Source organism: Dinoponera quadriceps, unplaced genomic scaffold (assembly GCF_001313825.1).
Source record: "Dinoponera quadriceps isolate SergipeBrazil2010 unplaced genomic scaffold, ASM131382v1 scaffold2183, whole genome shotgun sequence".
NCBI lineage: Eukaryota > Metazoa > Arthropoda > Insecta > Hymenoptera > Formicidae > Dinoponera > Dinoponera quadriceps.
In genome coordinates, this window is record NW_014556922.1 from 1,224,879 (window position 1) to 1,251,356 (window position 26,478).

At 47.9% G+C, this 26,478-nt stretch overlaps 2 protein-coding genes across 6 annotated transcripts in view; one reads left to right on the top strand and one right to left on the bottom strand.

The window, feature by feature from the left end:
* Positions 1-1,030: 1,030 nt before the first annotated feature.
* LOC106748451 (protein scalloped) overlaps positions 1,031-26,478 on the bottom strand; it is a 147,495-nt gene continuing 122,047 nt past the window's right edge. For 3 of the 4 annotated variants that reach the window (XM_014626968.1, XM_014626969.1, XM_014626967.1), the window contains 6 exons: positions 14,747-14,877; positions 8,407-8,562; positions 5,513-5,728; positions 5,093-5,319; positions 4,769-5,006; positions 1,031-4,585 (listed from right to left, as the gene is read on the bottom strand). In XM_014626968.1, the coding sequence (XP_014482454.1) occupies positions 4,472-4,585; positions 4,769-5,006; positions 5,093-5,319; positions 5,513-5,728; positions 8,407-8,562; positions 14,747-14,877 (1,082 nt within the window). In that variant the 3' untranslated portion in view covers positions 1,031-4,471. The remainder of the gene's footprint in view (positions 4,586-4,768; positions 5,007-5,092; positions 5,320-5,512; positions 5,729-8,406; positions 8,563-14,746; positions 14,878-26,478) is intronic. The other variant, XM_014626970.1, reaches the window with a different exon arrangement.
* On the top strand, positions 5,739-20,090 carry LOC106748452. 2 transcript variants are annotated; one of them, XR_001374757.1, is made up of 3 exons: positions 5,739-5,812; positions 19,504-19,743; positions 19,874-20,090. XR_001374757.1 is itself a non-coding variant. In XM_014626971.1 (2 exons), the coding sequence occupies exons 1-2, from the start codon at positions 19,429-19,431 to the stop codon at positions 19,937-19,939; spliced, it is 381 nt and encodes a 126-aa protein (XP_014482457.1). In that variant the 5' UTR covers positions 19,412-19,428; the 3' UTR covers positions 19,940-20,090. The 2 variants fall into 2 exon arrangements, 1 of the variants encoding a protein (XP_014482457.1); XM_014626971.1 differs by lacking the exon at positions 5,739-5,812 and having other exon boundaries at positions 19,412-19,743.

Sequence of the window (26,478 nt, forward strand, 5' to 3'; positions counted from 1 at the left end):
TGTGTTTTCCTTTTCCTCTTCTCATCCAATCAATAGTTATTTTTTTTTTATTTTCTTTTAGTCATCTTTACAATCAAGCTCAATTCTCTTTGATATGGCAGTTCCAGGATATGAATAAATAGAATTTTCAGGGAGAAACGCGAGTATTTTTTTTTCGCGGGACTTTTTGCCGGATTAATTTTTAACGAGCCAATTGCGCGCGCTTATTTGCAGTTAATACTTTCATAGAGATGAGAGCGAACTTAACAAGACGAGTACACGCTGAAGAACGTAATTAAGAGCGTCTCGCGCTTCTCCGTCGCTTTATTACATTTATTACATACAGTCATTTAGTAGCACTGCGACAAACGAGAAAAGCCTGATTATGGCTAATAAAAATGAAGACTTAAGACACAGCGAAAATCTCCGATATCGAGGGATCGCGTATCGCGAGAGAAAAATCGACAGAGTACGATCTCTATGAAAATATTCGTCACGGATTTATTTTCCCTTCTTTTTTCTTTTTTGTCTTGCGCTTATCGCGATATCGACGAACATGGGGGCCGGATTTGTTCGAACAAGCTGCAAAGCGAAACAGAGCTTTCCCCTCTTCTCGCGGGGAGGAATATTTCTTACAATACGAAAACATTTAGCTGCTGGAACTTGAACAATTTCTCATGGTCTTCGTGTAAATATGTACAAAGATATTTAACAAATCCGAGTCAATCTCGATCGATCGTATCATGTAATATTGTGTACAGAGTGCAGAGTCGTATCTTTCCTCTTATTTTCTTTTTTCCCCCCCTTAGATCTACTTCAGCGTTTTGTATCTTTTCATTTTTTTGTCGGGTCTCGTTCCGATATCATTATCATCATCTTCATCATCATCATTATCATCATCAATATAGAGTGAGAGAGTACTATTTTCTATCTTCACAGAAGACATAGATAAATATATATTTTCATAATCTTTCCTTACAAATGTAATTCGCTTATTTTAAAATCATTACTCGTTAATGTTAATAATATTAGTATCGGTACTCCTTTTTTCTTTTTTTTTCGATTTCATACTCCGTTCATTTTCCATCGGATGTTCGTACAAAATAAGAGCCTACACGGTCAAACTGAATAACCTTTGAGTATCTTCCGAAGGTATTGCGCTGGTTCGGTTTTCAAAAACAGTTTTCGCGTTTCTCAAAACGCGCCAAATGGCAAACTCTGTTCTATTCGAAACGCGTGTTGAAGAATGATGATGATCAAGCCTACCCAGTGAGATAAAGATTCTTGTACTTGTTTTAAAAATAAGAACGAATCTGTAGAAGAGATAGTCGGAATTTCCTTCGAATTTTGAATCGCGTTCCAATTAGAACGGAGATTACCGCACGATCCGATGTGTAACCACGTAACGCTGATTTGTTCGTTGTAAAAAATAGAAGAAAACTTTTTATTTTCGGCGGCGGGCACTAACGAGCAAAATCATCACAATCAACTTATTCGTATATATAGCATGGCCGTGGTTACGATTCTCGCTTGATATGCACGCTCGATTTCTTGCGAATTTTACATCGACGCGATAAATCGATAACGATTCGGTTCATCGTATATGCACGAGAAACAAAAGAAGAAACGAAAGAAAAACGGTAACAATAATAATAATAATAATAATAATAAAAATAATAAGTAAAAAGGTATTGAAAGCTGCCAGTGTTCAAACGGAAAAAAAGAAAAAAACACATCCACGTGTAGTGTGTATCGAGATTAAATATAAATTCCTCTCTATACTTCCGGTCAACTATAATAGTAAATTCATTTCTCACTCCAAATAAAAAGCGACATATTTCTGACTAAAAGAGAGATCAAAATACATTGCCACTTGTTCCGTAAAAGTTAAAGTAAGAATACAATAAGTAATATATATAAATATATATATATATATATGTACATATACATATATATACATATATATATATATATATATAATCTTCTTAAAATATACACATAATCATCTCTTCTTGCTTATGTTAACATTCACCGCTCGATAGGCAAGTCCTGTTTCGGGAACACACAACAGATCGGATAAAAGAATAAGTAAAAAGTGTTGCTGTGCATTTACGCGTAATAATCTATATGAGAGATGCGATTAAATAAGATCAAAACTGCTGGGTGTGGTCCTCTACTTGTTTAAACGATTGCCACTGAGTTTATGAAAAATCTCTGTATGTAAGTTCCATGGTCCATGTGTGTGTGTGTGTGTGTGTGTGTGTGTGTGTGTGTGTTAGGTACATGTATATGTCAAGTGCGTAAAATATATTATTAAGTACGAAATGTTTTTGCAATACGAGGCATTATCCCGTTATTGACGTTCTGAAAAATACTTGCAACTTATGGAGAGCGGTACTGAAATCAGACGATCGTAAATGACGTATCTGTAAGTTGAGAATATGAGCTGTGTGTGTATACGAAAGAGACATTACGAGGTGCCGCCATATATAATTCGCGTTACGTTTAAACGAGACAGATTTCTATATACTTTCTCCGTGAAAAATGCCGGATTTTTGAGAAAATTTTAATCGTAAGTCTCTATCACACAGTTATCTCGCTTAAGTGTATGTCTGTGTGTGTATAACGGTGGCCTATGTTTCTATCCGTAAATTCACGTGATCCGATACATCGCTTTGTAAGTGTGATAGAAAGATAAAAACAAACAAAGTACGCTACGTACGAAAAAAAAATCATTTGTGTTTAAGAACTATAGAAAATGATCTTAGAATAGTAAGGCGATTATAAGAAATACAAACACATCCCTCTAAACCTAAGTGTCGCTGCCTAAGAGTGGGTGGGTTTGCACATTAGTAGGTGCGCTTTAAAAGATTTTTAAAAACGTATAAAAGTGATCGTCATTCGCGTTCTTCCAGGTCGCAACGATGAAGAACGCCGCAGCGAGAATGTTCTTACAATGTGATAAAAATTCTTGCACAATCTAGATACAATATAGATACGAGAAGCATTTCTGCGACGAAGCTTCAAAAAGAAACGTATGTGTAGTGCGCATGTGTGTATGGTGTGTTTTTCGTTCCTCTCTTAGGTACTTTCGGTACCCAATTAGTAAAAAAAATTATACGAACAATCGTAAATTTAGGGTACTTAAAACGTCTTCGTAATGGCATATCTCTCGGGTTAAACCTCCATTTTTTTTTCCTTTAAAACTTAGAGAGAAATCACTTAGATAACTTTATACACGACCATTTATAACAATGTAAATCGTAATCATTGCATTAATATTTAACATATATATTCTTATATACGTAATATATGTATATTTGTGTATCGGTGTTGTCTTGTCGGGGGTTTCTCTATCGCCTAATTTAATAATAAAACTATAATACTAGATCATGTTGGTACCATGCCTTTCCGAGGTCAGAGTCTGTTTCTGCGTTTTGTTCTTCTTGCTTTCTTTTCTTTTTCTCTTTACTTCTGGTACATGCTTATTCTTCTCATTAATAAGCATTTTCACACCAAAATTTATTGTCGATTTTAACTTAATTTATTTTATTCCCTTTATTACATTTAAAATCCCGAGACAAATCGGACTCGCCGATTAAGATGGATAATGATCCACGGTCATAAAATATCTATACGTTTATATCTATTTGTATTATAAAATTTACAATTCTGTGCGCGCATGCGTACGCGACATATCTCAGGCTCATATCTTAGCCGTCAGTGAAACTTTGTTTTAAATGAAAAAGAAGTTTCGAATCAACTATTGACCATGAGAGCTCGAAGACATCGCGCACGTTGCACGCACAAAGATGCCATCCTGCAACACGCGTCCAAACTCTTAGACCAATAAGTTATTAAAAAGTATATAAACTTCGAATCAAACTCAAGCTCGGGCTGGCCAGTACTCTGTCGTACGTGCACGTACGGTGTACGCATGTGTTTTCGAGTTTTTTCCCCAGGCGTTCCACGGAAAACATTCGCGTGTCTCAGGATATATCTTCCGCGATATTGCGGAAACGCGCGAGAATTCTCGAAAGATAAAAATGTAGAGACTTCGGGGGGAGGGAGGGGACGTCTTTACTGTACAGTGTATCGGACATTCTTCCTAAAACTCACAAGTAAATCATTCGCTGGATCGCGTGAAGGGTTTTACAATATGGACAATTCTCCTATTTATTATATTATCCTAGTTATCTTTATCATCTCTTTCGTCATCGACCGAATATCTTCCGTAGAAACTCGCCTGGACGCGAGAATATCTTCCCGTGAGTGTGTATGTATTTTAACACCCACGTATCGATGCGTCGTGTCGCGTTTCGCGCGTGTATGTGTGTGTGTGTGTGTGTGGTTGCGTGTGGCTGTATATGTGGGTGTTTCGCTTTTGCGTGTGTTCTGTATACGTGTTCGTGTATACGCGTATGGATGATCTTTATGTGATGGTAGGCACTGATGGGGGTGGATGGCTGCATGGCGAGCAAGTTCAAGCAGGCTAGTCTTTGACCAATCTGTATATGTGATGCTGAGCACCGTGTTCGGACGTCGACACCTCGAACACATATGCCGTGCACAGTAATGTCTCATGCGTATCCTTATCCGTGACAACCTGAAACGGAAAAAAGAGGCGCTCAGGACAGAAATATCGGTTGTTCGTCTTTTACCGCGCGTATCGTCGCATCGCCACCGGCACTTCGATTGATTTTCCCGTGAACGTCTCGTTCTGATTTGATTTCGAGCGAAATCTCGGAGAACGACGTCCCCGTTTGAAAGATCGTCCGTACGACCGTACCTGGAGGATAGTGAAGTTCTCGAGAACGCTGTTCATCATGTACTTTTCCGGCAGGTGCTTCAGTTTGTGAATGAAATTGATCATGTACTCGCACATGGGCGATTCTCTGATGCGGTAGACGAACCTGCCGTTCTCAAACCTGGCGTACTCCGTCTCCACCTTCTCCACCACCTGCTTGCCGAAGGAGCACACTTTCGTCGAACACGTTATCATCTTTATGTGCTCGTTGCTCTCGTACCTAATCACGACAACATGACGGTAGAATAACACGCTTCACGTGTCGCGAAGAAGAGATCAGTATGAGGCAAAAACAGACAGACTTACTGGCTCGTGACACCGTAGAATGCAGCAGCTTCGTCTTGGATGTTGGTATTGAGATCAGCCCAAAACTTAACGAGGAAGAAGGCCGCCTGAGGTCCCTTGTCGTACAATTCCTTCAGGCCGCCTTTTTTCTCCGGGAATTTGTCGTATATCTGCCTAATGTCAACCGCTTCGAGAGGGTCTCCGTAGACTGCGGGACCTCCTATTTGGACGAACAGGTGCCTGTGGTACTGAAAACGAAAGAGAGGAGAACGGTTTACGTACGAATAACACATTTCCCGGTTCGCTCGTCATTTATTCTATTTTTCATATATTTGGCTTTCAGCTGTCTACGAAAGAGAAGTCGCGAGGCAGTACGCGATTTTTCGCAGCCTCTCAACTCCTCTGCATTCCCGCTTCCTGTCTCCGCAGAGTTCTACTCACCATCTCCTGATTTCTGTGCTGCTCCATGTAGGCCGTGAACTCGACGAGCCTGAGCTTGTGGGAGGCGATGGCGCGTCCTTCCCACGGCGGCGGCGGCGCCGGCTGGACCATGTCGCCGCTCGAGACCGCCGTCGCCGGTTTCCCGGTGTAGGCGGGCTGAGGGAACGGCTTGACATCCTGAGACGTTCCCGGCTGCAGTCCTGGCTGCCAGAATTGCTGAAAATGCGCAAGAGTCCCGATTCGGAGTTAAAAACGTCGCGCGATTTGAAGCGGAGCACTCAACGGACTGCCGGTGGTCAGGTACGTGCCTCACCCGATCGTTAATCCCCCGATTGTTAATCAAACAAATAATAACAAGAATAATACGTATCATCGTTGTAACATTCGACTGGCGATTAAACAATCGACGCGTAGCTTCATTGTCGAACGCACCGAAAACGCGAACAGAAACGCGCTGCGCCGCCGTTGTATCGTATAATCACATTAACACTGTTACGACACAAAGAAGCGCGAATTGGCAATCGATACATCGCCCGTCCACGAAAATCACGCGAAGCCGCGTTTCTCCCGAGAGACAGTCGGATTTTCAACAAGCCCGCGTCTTCGAGGTCTTCTTCGAAAGACTGATCGCATTTTGCCGTAAATCGTCGCGATGTTATATAAACAAAAAAAAAAATAATAAAATAAAATAAAATCAGAAAAGAAATCACACAAAACTATCTCAAGGAGATAGCCTTATTGTCGCGAGGAGGAAAGTCTCTTTCCGTGAGCCATCGAGCCCCCGGGCGAGATCAGATCGATGCAAAACATGGAAAGAATATGAAGACACAGAAAGAGTGACAAGAAACGATAAAACAAATAAACGCGAGTAATAAAGGACGACAACAACAACAACAGCAGCAGCAACAACAATAATAACGACGGCAACAATAGCAATATAGCATGAACAATAAAAAGACCAGCAGCTTTATCTTTATAGCAAAGAGAAAGAAGGAGAGATAGTTTGGTAAGCCACAACGACGTTTCTCGTTATACAGATACGTCCCTTGTTTTATGAATATGCACCCCGTGTGTGTGTCCGTTACATGTGCATACGTGACGAATGTGTGTGTATGTGTGTGTGTGTGCACGCGTGCTCGTGTGGATGTACGTTCGTGCCCAACCGATACATATTATGTACATGATAGAGCAACGGACAAATTCAACAATACACAACAAGGGCCCCCAGGGGCGTAGCAGCAGAGAGCGGGAGAACGTCGCTTTTGCGAGGGGTGGTTAGTCTTTGACGCACAAGCCTTCGCCATGAAGAATAGAAAATTCGCGGTATCGAAGGTATTTTGCGGAAACATCTCCGCTTCAGCCGTTCTCGTCGCTCCTGTGTTCTCTTTCTCTCTTTTCGTTTTCCTTTTTCCTCTTCTTCTCGTACGTCCGCTGTTTCTTTTCCTTATCAACCTTTTCTTTCAATCGGACACGAAGAGCGCGAGGAAGAAGAAGCGAAAAGGAGCGTATAATTGAAAGACACAAAAAAAGACGAAAGAAAGAAGACACGAGATAAGCTATTCACCGCCTGCGATCGATTAATACCATCCTTCACTCAACTTCTCTCAACTTCTCTCCTGGCTGATCTTTATTCGGGACAAGAGTAATTACGGTTGAACTGCGCGTGATCTAAAAATACGAAAGTATTCTCGAGCGTCGTGCGAGACACCGAGAACTATTTAAACGTGAACGTGATTTTCCGATTTTTACCCAACGAAGCTTGCATATAAATTTTCTAGAAATTATCGTGCATTTTGCGTACACACCGAGAGGCTAAGGTTGAACTTTATTTTCTCTCAAGATCGAACTTTCACGAATGTACGTTGTTTCTAAACACGAGTCGGCGAGTTGACACGCTTCGAACGCTCTTACCGGTGTGACGTTTCGATCGCACTCAACCCTCTCACGAGGCACAAAACTTGCAGGTCAGTTGACAAACCACACGGCAGTGATTGCCTTCCACAGGCGGATTATTAGCGGTTATCGGGCGAAGCGGTTAGGAACAGTCACGAACTTCAAAAAGAAGAGGCCAAACCGGCAATACCGATGATAAAAAGTAAAGCTCGTCCCCTCGAAGACGACGAGACGCTTTTTCGTGACGGTTTTCTCCGTGCGAGGCTTTCGATCTCTTAGACGACCACTCCAGACGTGAATTTTCACACGCGGACGTTATCGTGAATCTATCGTTGTTACGTTGCCGTATTTTCTTCTCTATCTTTATTTTTCAAACGCGTTCGCTCGCGTCGAAGTCACAAAGAGCAAGCTATTCCCGCTTCTTCTCATTAATTTCGTTCGCTTTGTCTCTCTCTCTCTCTCTCTCTCTCTCTCTCTCTCTCACCGTTGGGAGTTTCAATTTATTCGTTCGTACAAAGGACTCGCCATGCAGGTTAAAACGTACGAATATTTCGAAATCGTTTTAAAAAATTTCCCCGACACGAATCTCCGTTGAAAAGCAAAGCTCGTCGTTGTCACTCGCATTCGCGACGAAACAAACAAACGAACAATGACCGTTCGACGAGAATCCAATTAAAAGGTCGACACGAGAAAAGAAACGCGACGCGCAATAATTATCGCGTAAAGCTCGAGGGAGGGATCGAGAACTCGCTTCGCTTTCGTGTTTCGCCCGAGAGAGGCTCGATTTGTCATGCGAAACTCTGCCGTTACGGTGAATTAAACGAATTCGCGATCACACGGCGTCTCGTCGTCGTATCACCACCCCAAAGCTCGTGGCTCCTTTGAAAGAGAAAGACCGACAAAGAGTGTATTTCTCTTTCTCTATCTCCTCTTTCTCTCTCTTTTTCCTTCCACCCCTTCGAGAGGGGTCTTCTCTTTATCTCACCGTGATCAGGACTTACCGCTCCGGGATAGGAGACAGGGGTGGAAGCATGAAGGGCAAGGTGCCCCACGAGGGTGGGGGTCATCTTGTTGTGTATCGAACTTCCAGCTGATACTATCTGGGCGCTCGACATGTTCGACATTGTCTGGAGCGTCTTCTCCTTGGTGGCATGATCCTGACAAATTTTTAGACCGATTACCAACGCAACGCCGGACGTTAGGGACGTTTTATATTAGCGATAAAATGGGACGATTAATTAAGAGAGATGTATTATCGTGCCTCTAAGAGGGGAAGAGCGTGCTCTTTCGGAAATCGATGCTCTGATCCTCTTTCGTGACTTTAATACGAGTAAGCGCAACAGCGTCAGAAGGAGAACCCGTCGGAACGACAACCGAAAGGATATCCCGGAAAAAATCACCAGGCGCGATTCCTTTTTAACGGCAGATTCTTCGACGAGCGGCTTGGAGTCGACGTTGTCGTCGCAACAATGATTGTCCGCATCTTGAGACATCAGGATGATAATTACTTAGGATAAATCGACTCCAAATTAGTGAAAGAACGTGTCATCGGAGCTGTACGGTTATTCGAATTGGTCGGTCGTCTCTGTCACACGCAAAACGCGGAATAAGTGTTAATAACTCGGCTTGATCAAAGCGCTCAACCGAATCGCTGCGAAGATTCTTTGTTTTATTTTTTCATCTCCGAGATCACCCCTATCCGTTTCGGTGCTTTCGGGAAATCTCGTGGCGTGAATTTTTCCATCGTCCACCAATGCGCGCGCTGGCGGCGGCGGCGACGGCGGCGGATCGAAAAATCGGGGGAATTCGCGACATCCGGGACTCGCGATATCAATCAACAGTCGGCGGATAAATTCGTAACATTCTCAATGATGCGAATCAATTTGCCGTTCCGGACGCGCGATTACCAGCGTCCCCTTTTTTCTCCGGTATTTTTTTTTCCCGCGTTCCTGTCCATCGAGCGCGCGAGCGTCGCACGCGAGATGAAATCGATCGGCGATCGCGGGCCGCCTCGGTTGTGCAATGCAGTTGATTGCAGAAACAACGGGCAGCCGCCGAGTCCGGTTGCAACAGAAATTCGCGGGAATTCGGCGCTTTTATCGGAAAGCCGTCGTTTTAATCAGCGCCCGACCGAAAATCGCTGACGAGGCGAACGAGAGGTGGTTCGTTGCCGTGACGTTCGGAAAATTGCCCACCACCACCATCAGCAGCAGCAGCACCACACCACCACTACCGGGGCGCACAGCGTCACCAGCAATCGCTCTATAGCTACCACCACCGTCGCCACCGTCACATCCAACCCTCTCGACTCTTACCCTCGCGCTGCCACCCCCGCGTCTCTCTCTCTCTCTCGTCCCGTCCCCTCGTGTGCGGGGATTTTCAATTTCGTTCATAAATCCGTAATGGAGGAGTCACTACGAGTGCCGTCGGCCGGAATGAAGCGCCGCCCGTAACGATGCGAGCAATAAAGAATTTAGCGACGGTGCGCGACCGAAAATCACGGGTTACATTTTGCTCCCCGACGTTGTTTACGCCCATCGCGTGTTCCCGTTGAAATACACACACACACACAAGCCGAATACTCTCGAACCCGCCGCCGTCGTCGTTCCTGTTACCCGTGGATTTTTCGATCAATTCGGAGGCGAATTTTGTTTAATGAAATTGTCGGTCTATGTGTTTACGTATATCAGTGAAACATTTTATCTTTTTTCAGTCGTGAAAGAGGCGTTGAAAAATAGCGTAATGCTGAGAACTCATCTTTCAGAGATTCTTTCGCAAATTCCACCTTTTATTAGTTCATTTAACTTAGAACCGACTTAATTTGTACGATTGTATCTTTGATCATTCATCAATCAAGATGTTTAAGATACCGTAGAGAAAGATGAAATTTGGGACACTCTATACGAAGTGTTATGAAATATTGTATCTTCTAAACTAAAGATAACACCTGAGTCATAATTTTAGCCCCTTGTTAAACCTTCAATTCTACAACATAGGAGCTAAAAGTTCAATCTGTAGAATTAAAGGTTCGAGAGAAAAGTTAAAGAGTGTCAGTATAATCAAAGTTGCTTTTTATCTGTTTGTAGGCCGTCTAAGGCGCAAACTATCCTTAAGAGCTGTCGGAGTAGCGTCGAAATTTCGACTCGGGTTTTCGCGAAGTTCGACTTTCACGAAGTTCAACGTGAGTACGTTGTGCGAGCAAGCATGCAACGAGCAGAGAACGAGTCGACGAGAAGTAGAAAAAACTCGAGGTGAAGAGAGACGGGCGACACGGACGATAAACTTTAGTCGGAAGTTCAATTGGCACGAGTTCTTACTGCCATTAACGCCGCGTCAATTAACGCTCCAGACTAATTATGGAATAATTGTGCAAGCGTCGTGCGTATTATTATTACACGAGCGATCGACCGGCAATGGAATATCGAAACGTGACGTTTTCGTATCGAATATACGAACGTCGTGTCTTTCTCTTTCGCGAGGATGCTATTTCCAACACGCATCGACCAATAGCCAAACTTGTCACGATGATGACGACGACGACGACGATTAACGGGCGAAACCCGGTGAAACGTATTTCGTAATTAGCGGGCTATCGTGTAGCGGTAACATGTGGCGGACACACAACGAACATTATCGCGACTTCTTCGTAATTTTGTCGACGAGCCGTTCATTCGTTAATTAAAATTGAGAGACGCGGCGATTTGCGAAAGAAATGTCGTTAGAAAAGGAAAGAGAGACAGAGCGGGAGTCGTAAATTCGACGTTAAATCGGCTCGAGAAGTCGCGGATTGATGAAACATCCGGTGATTTCTGCAACATCTCGTTCACAGTCCAGCAGTGACAGTCGGTTACGGTAATCCATGGAATAGCAATCCCGTTGCGTAAGATCGATTCACGCATGAATCTCGCCGCGGGGCGTATCGTGTGCTTCTCGTTTCTTTTTTTCCTTTTTTTTTTCGCGAATGCCGGATGACATCGATTATCCGCGAAAAGTCCATTTCGCTGCGCGGGCCACGTTGTTCACGTTGTGCGGAGCTCGCGCTGAATTTGCAGCGGAAAATCAATTCGGTTAATTGAGAGGGTGCAGTCCGTGTCGCTTTTTTTAATTTCCACCCTCCGCCCGACGCCACTGTTCTCTCTCTCTTCCCCTCTCATTCTGGCCCCCCTCCCCCCTCTCTCTCACTCTCTCTCTCTCCCTCTCTCACCCTTCATCTCTCGAATACACGCCAGGAATGCAGAGGATTGGGCGGGTAACGGGTTGGACATGTTTATCGACATTCTGAAACGCCGCTCGCCCGTTTTTGGGCACTCCTCCTCCTCCTCCTCCCGCAGCTCGCCCTCCCGTCGCTCCGACCGAATCCTCCCCCCTCCCCCCCTGCCGTTGCCCCGTTATCGGGAGTACGTTTACACCGCAACAATTAATTACGCCGTAATGCCCGGTGCAATTATTTCCAAAATAGATAAAACGGCCGGGCGATCTCGATAGACCGTGATAGTCGGCGTAATCTCGTTTGAGGGGCGCGGCATGGCGTGTAAAATTCGCGAGCGTGTAGAATTCGCGAGTGTGCGAGGTCGAATTCGCGTAAAACGCGATACGCGATACGCATTGTTAACGCACGCGGGAGGGAAAATAACCGACGACGTGCCGCCTCGCGCGCGCGATGAAATCCGCGCCGAAAGTAAGATCGTTCCGCCGGTGGATAGAAGTCAATTCGCAACATTTTTCTCACGTCGTGCATTTCAGCCCCCGCGAGATGCCCCGTGTGTGTGTGCGCGTCCGCCCCCGAACAATGTTCTCGTCAGACTTTACAAAGAAAGAAGGCGCATTCGATAATTCTGTCCCGTCGGTTCACGCGCGTTATTTCAGAGCGAAATAAACAGTTTCGCTTAAAGCCGACCTCGTTAAAACACACGCATGTGCGCCGCACACATAGACCGCACGATTTGCATAAGGCGGCGGCGGCTCCAGGGTTGCGCGCGAAACACGAGCCGGCCGCGAAATTCTTTCCCTTCCTGGTCGAATAAATCGCACGACCCGGCCGCAGGGGTAAGCGACCCTCTCCGAGCAACAAGCAAAAGCGAGCGGGTGAGCGCGCGGCGGGGCTTCACCCTTCTTCCCTGTCTGGGGGAAGCGCGGAAACCAGAAAATTACGTCACGGTGGACCCCGGTGGACCACCTCCTCCTCCACCACCTTCCATTCTCTCCTCTCCTCCCCGCGGACGCGCCGGCTGCTCTCCTGAATAATGTTCGCGGTATGCGGCCACTGCAGTTGCAGCTGCGGCTGACCGTGCTTAAAAACGGAAAGCCGCGCAAGTATTTCATAAATGGCACCGCGCGCACGCACACAGAAAAGCGACGACATCTTATTACACGAGCGTCGTGGCCGTAATTAAAACCGCCGGGGGAACGCCGGCGCCGTTTCTCAGAACTCCGTTGCGGGGGCAGTCTTGAGAGCGAAGATATGTGTATGTGTGTGTGTGTGCGTGAATGAATGAGATATAAAAATACAATTACGAGGAGAGTGAGAAGCGAAACGTGTTAACACACGTTATACACCGTGCCGATAGCGCAACGGTAGTAGTGTGGTAGTCGGTGAAGAAACGCGACGAAACGCAAAAACACGCTCGACACGATAATTAACAAATTACATCTAACGATCACGGCACACACTCGTCGGATAAACGCGCCATCGATAAATTGTATTTAACGATCCAGGCTCCCCTCTTTCTCTCTTGCGAGTACGCTCGCTCGCTCGCCCGCGCGTAGTCGCGTCTAAATTGCGTGGAATATCCGGAAAAAAATTTCGGTTTATCGCCGTCGATTAAACCGGGAGCTTTTTTTCCCCACCGAACGAGAGTTTCCAAAACTGGAGTGCATGCAATCGCACGGTTAATTTACACGCGCGGCTTGTTTTTCCACTCTTTTCTATCCCGAATATTGACCGATCCTGTATAAACAATACTCCCTCCCGCCTCTCTCTTTCTTTCTCCCTCTCCTTCTCTATCCCTCTTTCTCCATTTCTCTGTCTTTCTCTCTATTTCTCTCTCCACCGTATCTTCTGTCTACCCCGTCGGGCAACGGCGAAATGGAGGCACCACCACCGATTGCGCCGCACCGCGCTTTGATTTATTAACCGGCGCGCAATTGTTCGCGAATCGCTTTAATAATTCAGCTGTTGATTAAACGGGCCCGGGTTCATTTTTACGCGTGATTTATCCCGCGGCAATGCTCCTCGATACCGCGTGTCTCTCCCTCTCGTCGAAAATGATTCCGCAACGCTCGTCGCTCGCTAATGCTCGCGCGCCGATCGCGATTTAATATTACCGCCGGGCGCAACCGAACGGGGGTGAGTGAGAAACAGAGGGAGGGAGGGAGAGAGAGAGAGAGAGAGAGAGAGAGAGAGCGAAAGAGAGATCCTGCGAAACACGAATTACAACGGGACCTCGATTATTCTAACGCATCGCGTTTCACATGCCGCCTCTTCTCCTTTCCCCTCGAAATGATCATTGTCGAAGCGACAAAGGAATAGAAATCATTTATTCGAGAAATTCTCTCTCTCTCTCTCTCTCTCTCTCTCTTTCTCTTTCGTGCGTACTTGAATCTCGTCGGATATCTCGTTGCAGGTGGAAAAAACGCGTAAAAAAAGCAGACGTGTTTTTTCGCACATGCGAAAGTGTTGTTGCACATCCTTCCGGTTAAATCGAGACCGCGCATTGCGGAAGAGAAAAAATAAAAATGTCCGATCGCGGTTCTTCCGCGAGACACGAAATATCGATTCGACGTTTGCAGAACGGGACAGAGCACACGGTCGTTTGCACGCGCGCAATAGCTCATATTTATCTACACGCCACTATCGGGGCGCGACGTGTCGTCAAATATATCCGTAGCATCGTTTAAATAAATGATCGGCCGTGTTTGTCTCGTATTTCATTATCATAACAACGCATGTCGCGTTAAACCGCCGCTGTCGCGCGCGCGGCGTTCGTTATCACGATAGTCACAACACATCATCATCGTGTTCACGGTATTTACGAAATTCGCGACGAGTCTCCGAAAAAGGACCAGATATCTCCCCTTCCCCTCTTCGTTGTCCCTTCGCGAAAGAGATCGAGACACCGATCGAGACATTCGCGCGAGATCGTCGTTAAGCGGATTCGATGTGGCGTTGAGACAAGCGTGAGGGGGGAAAAAAAAAATATATATATATATGTGTGTGTGAAAAAAGAAGAAGAAAAGAAAGTAATATTAGACAGCTGTAAAAAAAAGAAAAAAAAGACAATGAGGACGCAAATCGGCAAAGACACACGGTCGAAGTCCGTGTAGACACGTTTCGTTACTCACCACTTTGAGTTTCGCCTGTATTTCCCGGAGTTTTCTTCTCGCGAGGACCTGTATGTGCGAGGACACCTGCTTTCGCGTTCTCGTCTTACCGGTCCTCAATTTGATATAACGGGCGATTAGCTCGTTGCGACCTGCAACACGACACGAATTTTATGCATACAGATATATCGGAGGGGGGGAACTCCTCTCCGATCGACAGCGACGATCGTTACGCACGATCGTGTATAATCGCCGTCGTTGATAAACGACGGATCACGCGGCGATCGGCCGCGATGGTATCCTCCTCCTCGCTCTCCTAAGAAAAGAAAAACACGGGGGAAGTCGAACGCATCTCTCATCGCGAGCGCAGTAGAAAGCTCCACCATTAGAGTATAATTCAATCGTCAATTAAGTTTTTGCACAATCAACGATAACCGGGGCGTTTTAATTGCGATTTATCGAGCGACGCTCAAGGGCGTAGGTAACAGCTCCGATGTCGGGTGTGTATATATACATAAATATATTTCTTTTTTCTTTTTATTTTGAGTGCGGCTCCCGCGAAGTGAAAGAGAAAACCTCGAGATGCTCAATGAAATCAGCCGGCTTATAATTAATGGTGATCAAGAACTCGGTAGTATCGAGTGAGTCATCGCAGAACGTCGTAAACGCTATCTGGCTCTCTTCAAGCTCCGCTCGGCTCCTGCCGTCTCTCTTTACCCCTCTTTCTCGCCCCCTCCCTCTCTCACGTCGTTTCTGCCCAGTTCTACCCAGTCCCGTTTCGCGAAAAATCTGGACCGCCACGATAAATTCTGATTTCCGCGCCGGGAATGGAAACAAACAGTCACGGATCCGCAGAAGCGTCAGGATCGGTCCCGGGGAAATGAAAAGCCCCCGTGACGAAGATTGCATTCTCGCAGTCTCGGATGCGGGAATTCCTTCTAGAATTGACGAGAAGCAGACCGGCAGAGGCGGATTCAAACAAACCCTCGAGAGCAGCCGCGCTCTCGAAATAGGCTTTGAGAGAGTTCGCGCTTTCTCTCTCTCTTTCGCGCGCGCGCACAGCGGCGCGGATAAAAGCGGATAAAATACGCTTTATGGTCGGAGCCGTGCCCCGATCATCGCGCGGTGTATTTAAGCGCAAATCGGCGTTTTCATCCTGTACTAAAACAGATTTAGGGATTAATGGCGTGCCGGTAATGCTCGCTCGCAGCGTCTAAAGAATAGCGTTTTACGCGTTGGCTGTTACTCCCTACCTTCGTATATAAACAGCCCGGGATCGAATGTAAAATTACGATTTTCCGGTCAGCGCGGAATAAAAACGCCGATCAATCCGCCGCGGTTATGATTAATTTCACCGAGTAAATATTTAAATCGCCAATTACCGGCGGATTCGTCCGTTGGCGGATGATAACACCGATAGTCCCCGGCGCACACAGAGAACGGACGACGCTGAACGACGGACGATTAACGGGATCGCGCGCGAAAAAAAGGGGAAAAAACGGGAGGGGGAGGAGGGAAAAAAAGCAGCACGAGGACGACCTCGTCGCCGTCAGCGCGCGCGAAAACTATTTCGCGCGTGATCCGCGCGGTTAAATTTAGCGGTTGATAAAGCGCCCGTCATAAATTCTAATTAGCACGCGGGAAAGGGGTGACGAGGCGTCACGTAGCGACGGTGTATCTGAAAAGCGTCGTTCCACCTGGTGAATCAGCACCTGGTGAATCAGAAGGATAACCCGCCGACGAGTCGCGGCCTCGAGAGGATGACGAAACGCGATAAATCGTAATGAGCCGGAGCGATCGCGAGCGTGAATGGCACGGAGCGATAGAAAGGGTGAAAGAAAAACATTCGAGGGCCGTCGAGACGAGGGGGCGAACGGCACTGGATGAGGAAAGAGTTCGTCGGATGCTTTCACTCGCGATTCGCCCGTAACCCACGCGAATGTAAACCGACCGATAACGAGAGACGGCTGATTTCGGGAACGTTGAAAAGAACGGAGAATCGATTCGGCGCGCTCCATGAAAACCCCCAACGACCCCCGTCCCGGTTTTAACAACACGAATATTCCATTTGCACATCTCGTTCCGTTTTTCGTTTTTTTACGTAACAATGTACCGCTCCCGGCCGCGCAAGGTGAAGGGGGGGGAGAGGGTTGACGCGTGGACGTGTTTTTTTTTTGGCCACGTGTATATCGAGAGTCATAAAAGATGCAGATGTTGAACCGCAGTGTTCGAAAACTATCGTCGGTGTGGAGACACGCGGGCGAGAAAAAGAGAGAATAATTCGTCGGCTCATTTCGCGCGGAATCCGATGAAAAATGCAACGAATCCGATTACGTATGCCGAATTTATGAGACACGCTGGTCTCTTTCTCTCTCTCTCGAATTTCATTAGTCTCTCGTGCCGTATGTACTCGTGAGAAAATGTCGAATATGAAATTATTCAAATAGGCCCCGGCGCTGCACTCATGAAGTGCAATGTCTCCGCGCTGAGGAATTTCCCGTAATAATGAACGGGCAGGGGACGGACCTCTTTTCGAACCACTTTTCCCTAACCGGATTTCCAGCCGCGGAATTGCCATTGTGCGCGTTGCCGTTATAGCAGGCCGCACGCGTTCACAGCAGCGTTCCGCTGAAACGGTCAATATACGATGATAAATGCAACGTAACCGCATTCGAAACAAAGGAGTCGTCGTCGTGGTCGTCGAGAAGCTGGGAAGGGAGTTCTCTTCGTCGATGAATTGATTTCCGACCGATTGGACTCTGTGTGTAAACGAGACTCTCTCTCTCTCTCTCTCTCTCTCTCTCTCTGTCATCTTATCGCCGCTTAGATTTCACAGCCGTTAAGGTTTTACGGTCGCCGTCGACCGTAAAACCGGCGCCAGACGACATCAAACGCGCTCGTAATTGAAATAACGCTTAACCGTACGGTAAGCAGAATCACGGTCAGCACTTCGATCTCGCCGCGGGATAAAGCCGGGATGACTCCGTCCGGGAGATACGGATGAGGTCCTGAAATTTTTCCAGCGACACCACGGTACAGCTCTTCGGTCCGAAATCGCGCGAGACGTTATCGGTAGTGAGGACGCGATATTCGGCTTTCTCTCGCTCTCAATTATGTGAGAATATTAAGTCCGAGAATCCTGTCGCAGGAATATCGAAGTTGCTCTCCAGTAAGAGACATCGATATAAGTCCAGATGTATCATCTATTATCCTTTTCCCTGTCAAATGCAAAATAAGGGCAAATGATGATGTTAACCGGACGACTTGCGTCTCCTCTTGCTGGAAAGCGACCAAAGTAATTTCAACTTGGAAGAACGTCAAAAGTCAAATAACACCCCCTTCCTCACTCCCCGCCCTCGGTCTCTATTTATTATTTTCTCGCTGAAGCGCAGGCGACATCGCGGGATTAATTTGAAATTCGCATCATCGACTATCAAAGTTGTTCTCGCGAGTAAACAGAAAGGGTTGAAGATCGTGGGGTGTCCCGGCACGACGCGACGTTACATTACGCGACACGACGACGACCACCATCGTCCCGGGGTACGCGCCGCGGGGGCAAATAAATTATTTCCCCGATAAATCCCCAAGTTTCGCGGAAAGTTTAGCCGATGTCGGGTAGAGAGGGAGGTAGAGAGGAAGAGAGAGAGAGATTACCGTCTTGCTTCCTGCGGAAAGACTCGATTAAGAGTCGCCGATGAACACGGCCCGCTAAATGATTCATCGTTACTCGAGCGCCGAACGGCGGGAGGGGAGGGAGAACGCAATACGGTCGAGGACAAACACGGGGGCGAAATGAAACTCAACGCCGAATCTCCGTTCGCTCTTTTTTGCATTGCAAATCGCGCCCGTAAATTACGGGCATTCGTCTTCGTCCTTTCCAGCTCGCGCAAACTGCATGCGCGATGCCGGCGAATATTGTCCCCCCCCNTATAGCCATTGTGTTCGCTATGTAAGCGCGCAATCAATGCCCTCTTGCTTATATTTTCGACGGTAAATCGCGACTGTTAACGATTACAACGCGGCTGTGTTATAAAAATACGGGCGATGGGGACCGCGTGGATTACGTAACTTGGTTCTCTCAGGGAGAGCGCCGGCTGTCCTTGGTGTGGAAATTTTTGCGAAATAATTTCGGTCTCGCGAGTCGCAAGTCAGAGGTGAAGACAAGTTTCTCCCGTAGACGCGAATCACAACGCGAGCTATTGCGCGCGAATTCGCGTTCGATTTTAGGGGAAGTCACGGGTAAACGAGAAATGGGCGTTTTGCGAGCTGAAATCGAAGGGGAAAATACGACAGGTAATGTCAAGATTCGCTGATCGAAAGCGCGCAATTTGCACCTCGTATCTCTCCGTCGTTGACGGTCAAGCGCGTGCGAAAGAATCCGGTCGACGTTTCGGGCGCGCATCGCGGAAATTCGGAAATCCGCTCGCGTCCGCCGCTTGCATCTTCCGCAGGAAGCCGCGAGATCCTGCGGGAGGCTGCGAGGGTGCCGCCGCCTTCGTCAGATGGTAACGCGAGGAAGCGGATAGGAAGGAGCGAGAGGAGACGCGACGAGTCTGCGGAACCGGGGTGTGCGGGGAAGAGGGAAGGAAAGAGGGGGGAGGGGGGCACGACGGGGGTGGTACGGAGAAGCTGAAGCATCGGGAGGAAAATATTCGAGATTCCAGGGGAACCGCGTGATGACTCAATTTCGCAAAGACCGTTAAATGGCCCGCTATGAACCACGCGCCACCGCCGGCCGCGTTCCTTCTCTGTTTTTGAAGGCCGAACATTCTTCGCAGGGGGTCGGTTATGCCGGCTTAGGCATCTCCATAGAACCGTCGCTGCCGACTACAAAGAAGGCCTCGGTTCATTTGACTTTTCCTACCCCGCTCGGTCGGCGATTCTTGCGAATCATCGTGGGCCATGACGTCACGACGACACTTTTGCGCCATCGAGCTCGCCAGGTGTTCTTGCATTTCAGAAGATGCGCTCTCGCAACACCCTGGACGAGCTCGGATCGGGAGTCGACTGTAGATCAAGTATGCGCGATAAACAAATATAAAATAATTATTATAGACAAGTAATACAATTATTATGGATATAATTATTATGGAAGCACAGCAGCGAAATTTCCATTTTAATAATCTTATTTGTTAATATTCCTTACAGATAATAGAAATCTCGATGGAATTTGGCGATTTAAAAGGAGCGAAAAGGAAGGAGTTACGAGGATGAGCACAATAGTCTTGTGCGATAACGCCGTGCATCAGGAGAGATGTAAATGATATGGATTTGACGATAACAACTGTTTGAACAGTAAGATAACTCTTTAAGCTCCCGTTTGTCCTTACGAGTACGATCTCGTTTTCTTCGACCGTTTATCCGTTTATCCACGCGAGCTTAGAAGCGATTTATTATAAAAGAATATAAGATCCTTCCCTCTTCTTCTCTTCTTTTTTAACAAAGGAAAAAGGCATCGGACGACGATGACGAGGGTAGGAAAAGGGAAACGTAAGAGGCTGCGCCCTCGGGCGCCTCTTCTCCGCTTCGAGCGAAGATCGATCACTGCTCGAGCATGTAGATGAGATCGAGATCAGCGATCGACATCGGATGTACAAGGCGAGTAGGGTTAGAGAGCCGAATGAGCGAGGGAAACATGAAGGAAATGTGAAAGAAAGAGAGAGAGAGAGAGGACAGCGGAGAGATAGACGAAGAGAGCGAGAAAGAGAGGCACTGTTGGATGTGCGACGCGACGAGCAATCAACGTAAATCACTTGGCTGATGCTCAATTTAACAAGAAGGGCCATTATGATCGCGAACTCGAAATAACGAGCACGAGGAGAGACTCCATTCTGTATCTTCCCCTCTCTCTTTCTCTGTCGCTCGTTCATTTATAGCGAAGTGTACGAACTAGCTACGGCGCCTCCCGAGTGAGATACAGTTTGTTGTACACACGTAACACTATTTTAAGGCGCCCCCGGTGTTATTACCGGCTGATTGGAAACGACGGCGGAGAAACTTAGGCGGAAGAAATATGTCCCATTACAGGCTCGTTAGCGAGACACGAGGCGACGCGAGGAGAGAAAAGGATCCGTTTATACGCGCAGCTTCAGCCGTATCCTTTTACCCTCTCTCTCTCTCTCTCTCTCTCTCTCTCTCGCGAGGTATTGTCGTGTTAACAATACCGTAAGTCGCGACGATCGGATCGCGAATCGCTCGGCTATGGAAGAACGCGCGTTTTCTCTATCACGACGGTTGCACGAATCGTTTCACGCACAACACTTTCCGTCCGTCTTTACACCGGCGGTTTATTAAATCGCACCAGTATTAGAACGTGCGTCCGAACGGACTCGATGGTTTAATCTAAATCGAAATCTGTTGTTCTGGCGCGGCCGGTCGCTATGGATGGATTCCCGTACAAGTTTCCGTTTATTACTACCGACGGCGCATAACTCACGATCCCGGCGTGTTTCACAGCGTAGAGATAAAGGTGGAAGATTTTCACGGGCCGACGTCGTAAGCTAACGTCGTAAACATCCGTCCTGAAAAACGATGAGCGAGAGGAGATGCCAGGAGACGCGCGTGCGGCCGGCGCTTATTAACGCGCATTAGATTTAGCGATCGCCGTTGAGCGCCGAGTTCGCCGTACTTCGATATAAATCTCCCGCGGCCGTTAGATCCGTATCTACTTAGTCCGCTGTGTAGCGGAAAAAGCCGCGGTCACGCCGGGCCCTTTCGTAAAATTACACAGAGGCGGAAGAGAGACGGAAAGGGAGAACGGGAGCGAGCGAGAAGCCCAGCCTGCAATTACATCCGCGCGCGCGCGCCGCGAGACTCGAGTGCATCCTTCTTGAGAAAGGAGGAGAGGAATTGCGCGCCGGGAATAAACGTTCCACCGCTCGATTTTGGCGAATACGCGCGCGCGCTACCTCGCTTATTAATACCCCCCCCCCTCTCTCTCTCATCCTTCGTGTAATTAATTACATTTACGCCGTTAAGCTTCCGATCTATGAGAACGTCGACGATCGAAACTGTAAATCTTGGTCGACCGCCGTAATCGGGTAATTGCAACGCGTGTGACGGTAAATTTTTCATTCAGCTAGGATTGATGCGAAATCGAGTCGATTTCTGCTTCAACCGGAAGTGATCATTGTCGCTTCCGCTCCTTTCTCATCGCCGATCTTAACGCTATTTCGCTATGATCGCCGGACAATTGCTCCGCGACAAAGGGGAGCGGCACATCGGTGTTTTCTCGAGCACTCCGCCAAGTCCCATCTCATCCTCGTCTCGACGGTTCTATTTCTACGCGGGTCCCGTCGTTACGCCGCAGCCGCAAATTGTGCAGCTACTAGCGCAATAACGGAGGCACTCGCTCGAACGACCTTGGTGCTCGGTTGACGTCGTTGAGAGGGATCGCTTTTGACATGTTGAGTGGCCGAGAGCTCACAGTGGTCCTCGGGGTATCCTGGACTTTACCGCGAAGTACCATCGCTAATCGATGGTTCACAAACAGTGCGCCTCATGGCCGGTCCTTCAGCCGGCGGAGTGCGTTTAAGCTCGTTTGGTCAATTAGCGATTGCCGAACACACACCGCGCGGTCGACTCGAGGGATAAGCACTCGAAAAGGGCTCCTTAAGCCCCGTTCACGCCGCCCCCGCCGTGCTGTGCACTCTCTCTTATCGGGAATATTTACGGGAATATCCGGCAAGATCCTGCCGCTATTATTTCAATGCTCTTTCTGTTCCTCTCAATGAGAGAAAGAGAGGGTCAGGCGGCGGGGGAGGGAGAGGAAGGAGAGCTATAATAGTGAGTCTCGCGGTATTCCCGGATGAATTGAAGCAATCGTGATTCCATCTTTCGTGGTGTGAGAAAGGACCGTGGGGAGGAAAATTTACCATTGTGGTCATTCTGAAAAAAATATCGAAAAAATTGCAGCACTGCAACACGAGCCGTTGCACAGAACACGGTGATGTAAACGAAAGGATTTTCGTACTTAACGCTCTTTCATAGATATAAGGAGAAAAGATTTTCACATAATAATTTAGCACTTTAAACGTGCACGATTCGTTGTTAGCAAATTACGTCGCTCGATTCCACTCAACGGCACGTTCGCACGTCGCTTCAAGATCATCGCGATTTCAAAGATTCGTCACCTCGAGAACGTCTCCGGAGAAGCGATATGACCAAGTTCCCCGGACATGAGCGAGGGAGGAGCGAAGGAAGTCGTCAACTATCTGATCGCGCGCGAAGCACGTAGGGCGAGAAAGCTGAGAAAGAGAGAGAGAGACTCCGCGACTCAAAAGGCATCCCCAAAAAGCTATATGGGCGTGTATACTTTCGACGACGCGAGGACGCGAGGACGAGAGGGAGCCTGGGAAGTCGATAAGTGTCCTTGCGCCAGAAGGAGGATCCTCTCACATCTTGACACGGTGACCCCCACCCTGACGACCTCGACAAACCCCTACTGCTGCTACTACTACTATTACTACTACTACTACTAGCGAGGGCGCTCCCGCAACCCAGTCTGCTCTTCTTCTTATCATCCCTGGGCGCCATTCCATCCATCTTCCTTTCTTTCCATTTTCTTCGACGCTACAGCCACCACTACCATCCTCAACATCGCCACCAACACACCGAGATAGAGAGAGAGAGAGAGAGAGAGAGAGAGTAAGAGAGATAGATAGGTCGGTAGAGAGAGAGAGAGAGACCGTCCGCCGGCATGGCACCACCATACCAGGATCCGTCGGCAACCCCCTGTGCCCCCTTCTCCGTATACTCGCTCCCTTTCCGGGACCCGTACCATCCCCAACTACCCCGCACCGTCCCTCACCCCCGGCTCCACCTCATGCTCTGTTCACTAATTGCACATTCTTCGCATAGTTTCGCCACCCCCGCCCCCTCGCCAGCCCCCTTCTCGAGAAAGGGGTCGGAGAGAGAGGGATTGCAAGCCCTCGACACACAACTACCGTCTCTCTCTCTCTCTCTCTCTCTCTCTCTCTCTCTCTCTCTCTCTCTCTCTCTCTNCTCTCTCTCTCCCTTCCCCTCTTCCTCCCTCGTGTGGTCTCTCTCGCTCTCTCTCTACACCGTTCCTACCCTCTTCGTTCCCTTCGACCTTCCGTCTCTTCTCCTCTCTTCGTCGGCTCACATGTACCATGTACTATATCCACCGCGCGCGTCCTTGTCGACCCGTTTCACCTTGCACCCCCCCTCCCACGCTCGCATCATTCGACCATGCCGCTTCCACCCTCGCGCGCGCGAGCGAGCGTCTCCCTTTCAACTTTCGTGTTCCGCTAACTCAGTGCGCCTCTCCTTACTCTCACGTGTGTTCGTGTGCGTCGCGTCGTGAGCTGAGCGCGTGCGAGTAGACAAGGTAGCGTACGTAACGCAGGTGTAGGCGTGATTTTCTTCGGGGTTCGCGAGGCCGGATTTTACAACTCCGAAGCTGCTGCAAAGCGGCTTCTTCCACTGATACACTGGACTGACTGACACGACGTCACGCAGTGCGAGAGCGTGGAAGACACTTCCGGATGAACACCGTTCCGCGTTTTAGCGCAAAGCGCGTCAGTTAAACATTTTAATGCGACGCGACGTATCTCCGGCTGAACTAACTCTGCGTGCCGCAGTGCGTGGAAGTTCAGGGAATATATCTTGATTTCGGGACTTCGTTGATGCGATATTTCTTATAATTTTAATAATCGCATCGCCAATCACTGAATCTTCGTAACAAGTATACGGAAAACAATCGGCAAAGTTCAATAGTCGCCTGAAATAAACCACATCTCGTAAAATGTATTATTCGCGAGTCTAAGATCGTGCTTTATCCTTTTTTCCCTCTGTATTGCGTTTATCTGATTCTCATCACAGTATAAGTAAAGAAAATGTAGAGACCTCTCTTGTGCTCGCAGGAGGAAGAGGAAGAAGCAGAGGCGGACGTAAATCTAGCGTTTGCGTCGCGACATTGAAAGCGATGGACGATTTATTGTGCTCGCGGGTCATGTTGTTCTTTCGCCCGGGAATTCCGCGCAACGAGTGTAACGGCAGGTGCGAGGATGCACACACGGCTTGCGAACACGTATCGGCCGGCATCGCCTTCACCGACGTCGTCGGTGCGCGAACTTTACCGACGAAAAATTTATTTCCCGCTCATCGCCGCGAGTTATCCTCGCCCGCCGCTCCTTGTGTCTCTCTTCGTGCGAGCCTCCGTTCAATTTCTGATCGTTTGTCGTACGGTGAGGATGCGAGATATCGCGAGATTCAGTTTTCGAGCTTTAAATATTATTTCTGGGGTATTTTCACGAGAAACGAGACTCGTCGCGACGCGACATTCATTATTTAGCCGTCAGCCACCGAAGTATCGCGATTAATATGTTCGTTGTTTCTTTCGTGTCTCGACGTTGCTCTAATTCTTAAAATGTAGACGCAGAGATGATAAAAAATTAGTCTCCGGCCGTTTACTTTAAAACGTCACTCAAGAAACGAATCAGACAGTTTTCGCTGATGGGAGATAATTGCAATCAATTATTTCCTCGAGTCACTTAATTTGACGGGACATTCAAATACTCCGTTTTCTCGCATCTTGTTCGAAAAAGGAGGTTTCTCACGAGTTAAGCTTAATCGACCAAGTCAATTCTGATCACGGTAAAACGTGCAAATGCAGAAGAAATCTATCTCGCGTCCGGTGATGCACAGAGTGTGTTCACGAGTTCGCCTTTGAACGGGGTTTTGCGTAATCGGCGCCGGAACCTCGTCGTACGACCGTGTAATGCTTCGTACGCAAGCTTACACACACACACACACACATAGCGCACACACGACACCGTGTATAAAATATATCCCGAAGAATAGAGAAAGCGCAGTCCAAGGACGGAATCGTATCCCGTTAAATCCCATTTGCTCCTACGTAACGAAAACGAAGAATCGAATCGCGCCGTTCTCCACCCTTTACGACGCCACGGCAACGCCGTTGTTGTTTTCGCGAGCAATTTTCATGATATACAGGCGGACGATTTTATTCCGTCGCGCGGTAGTTCCGCCAACGACGCAGGATACGCCCCGACACCCGCACGTACCAGGTGTCCCGAGAGAAAAAGTCCAAATTCTCATTTAAGCCTGAGATTAGCGTTAACGGGACCGAGGAAAATTTACGAACGAACGAAAATTCGGTGCCCGTCATCGTTAGAATCTTTTCCTCCGTTCTCGAAACTTCCGCCGATTATAATGTTTTTTTTTTTCTTCAAATTCTCATCATACTTAAGCAAAACGCGAATGGAATATAGCCATCAGGATGGACTTCATCTCTCAGATATATACGTAACGTAAAGTGTCTCGACGTTATCCTTAAGTTTAATGTAAACAACCTCGCGAGTCCGAGGGAAAAATAATCGCGAGCTACGAGAAATCCGCTCGGTTCTGTGGCGAATCGAGCATCCGTTCGTTTCTGGGACACCCGATGCGTTCAGCCGCCGGAAGGCAAGCCGCTCGTTTCCAAAACCTGCATATCGGCGCGCGAGCGGGTCCTGCAAGGCGCGCGCGCTCGTAAAAGGCGCTCGTAAAATGGAAAGGGATTAAAGCACCACCCAGGTTTCCCTACACACGAATAGCGGGTGGCGGTGCGCGGGGGGTGGTTGCGGGAGGGGTGGGCGACGAACGGCGTGGAGTATATATCCCCGGATTTACGAGGACGATAAACGGGATTATACGCCTTCCGTAAACCTTGAAACGATCTTTCGAGTGAGCGCATAGTTTGCGTAAGGGCGATGCCCCCCCCCCCCCCC

Coding starts and splice junctions, on each gene's coding strand:
- LOC106748452 (XM_014626971.1), top strand. CDS start 19,429: ATGGCCCGCTATGAACCACGCGCCACCGCCGGCCGCGTTCCTTCTCTG. Junction 19,744..19,873: donor GGGAGTCGACTGTAGATCAA/GTATGCGCGATA, acceptor TATTCCTTACAG/ATAATAGAAATCTCGATGGA.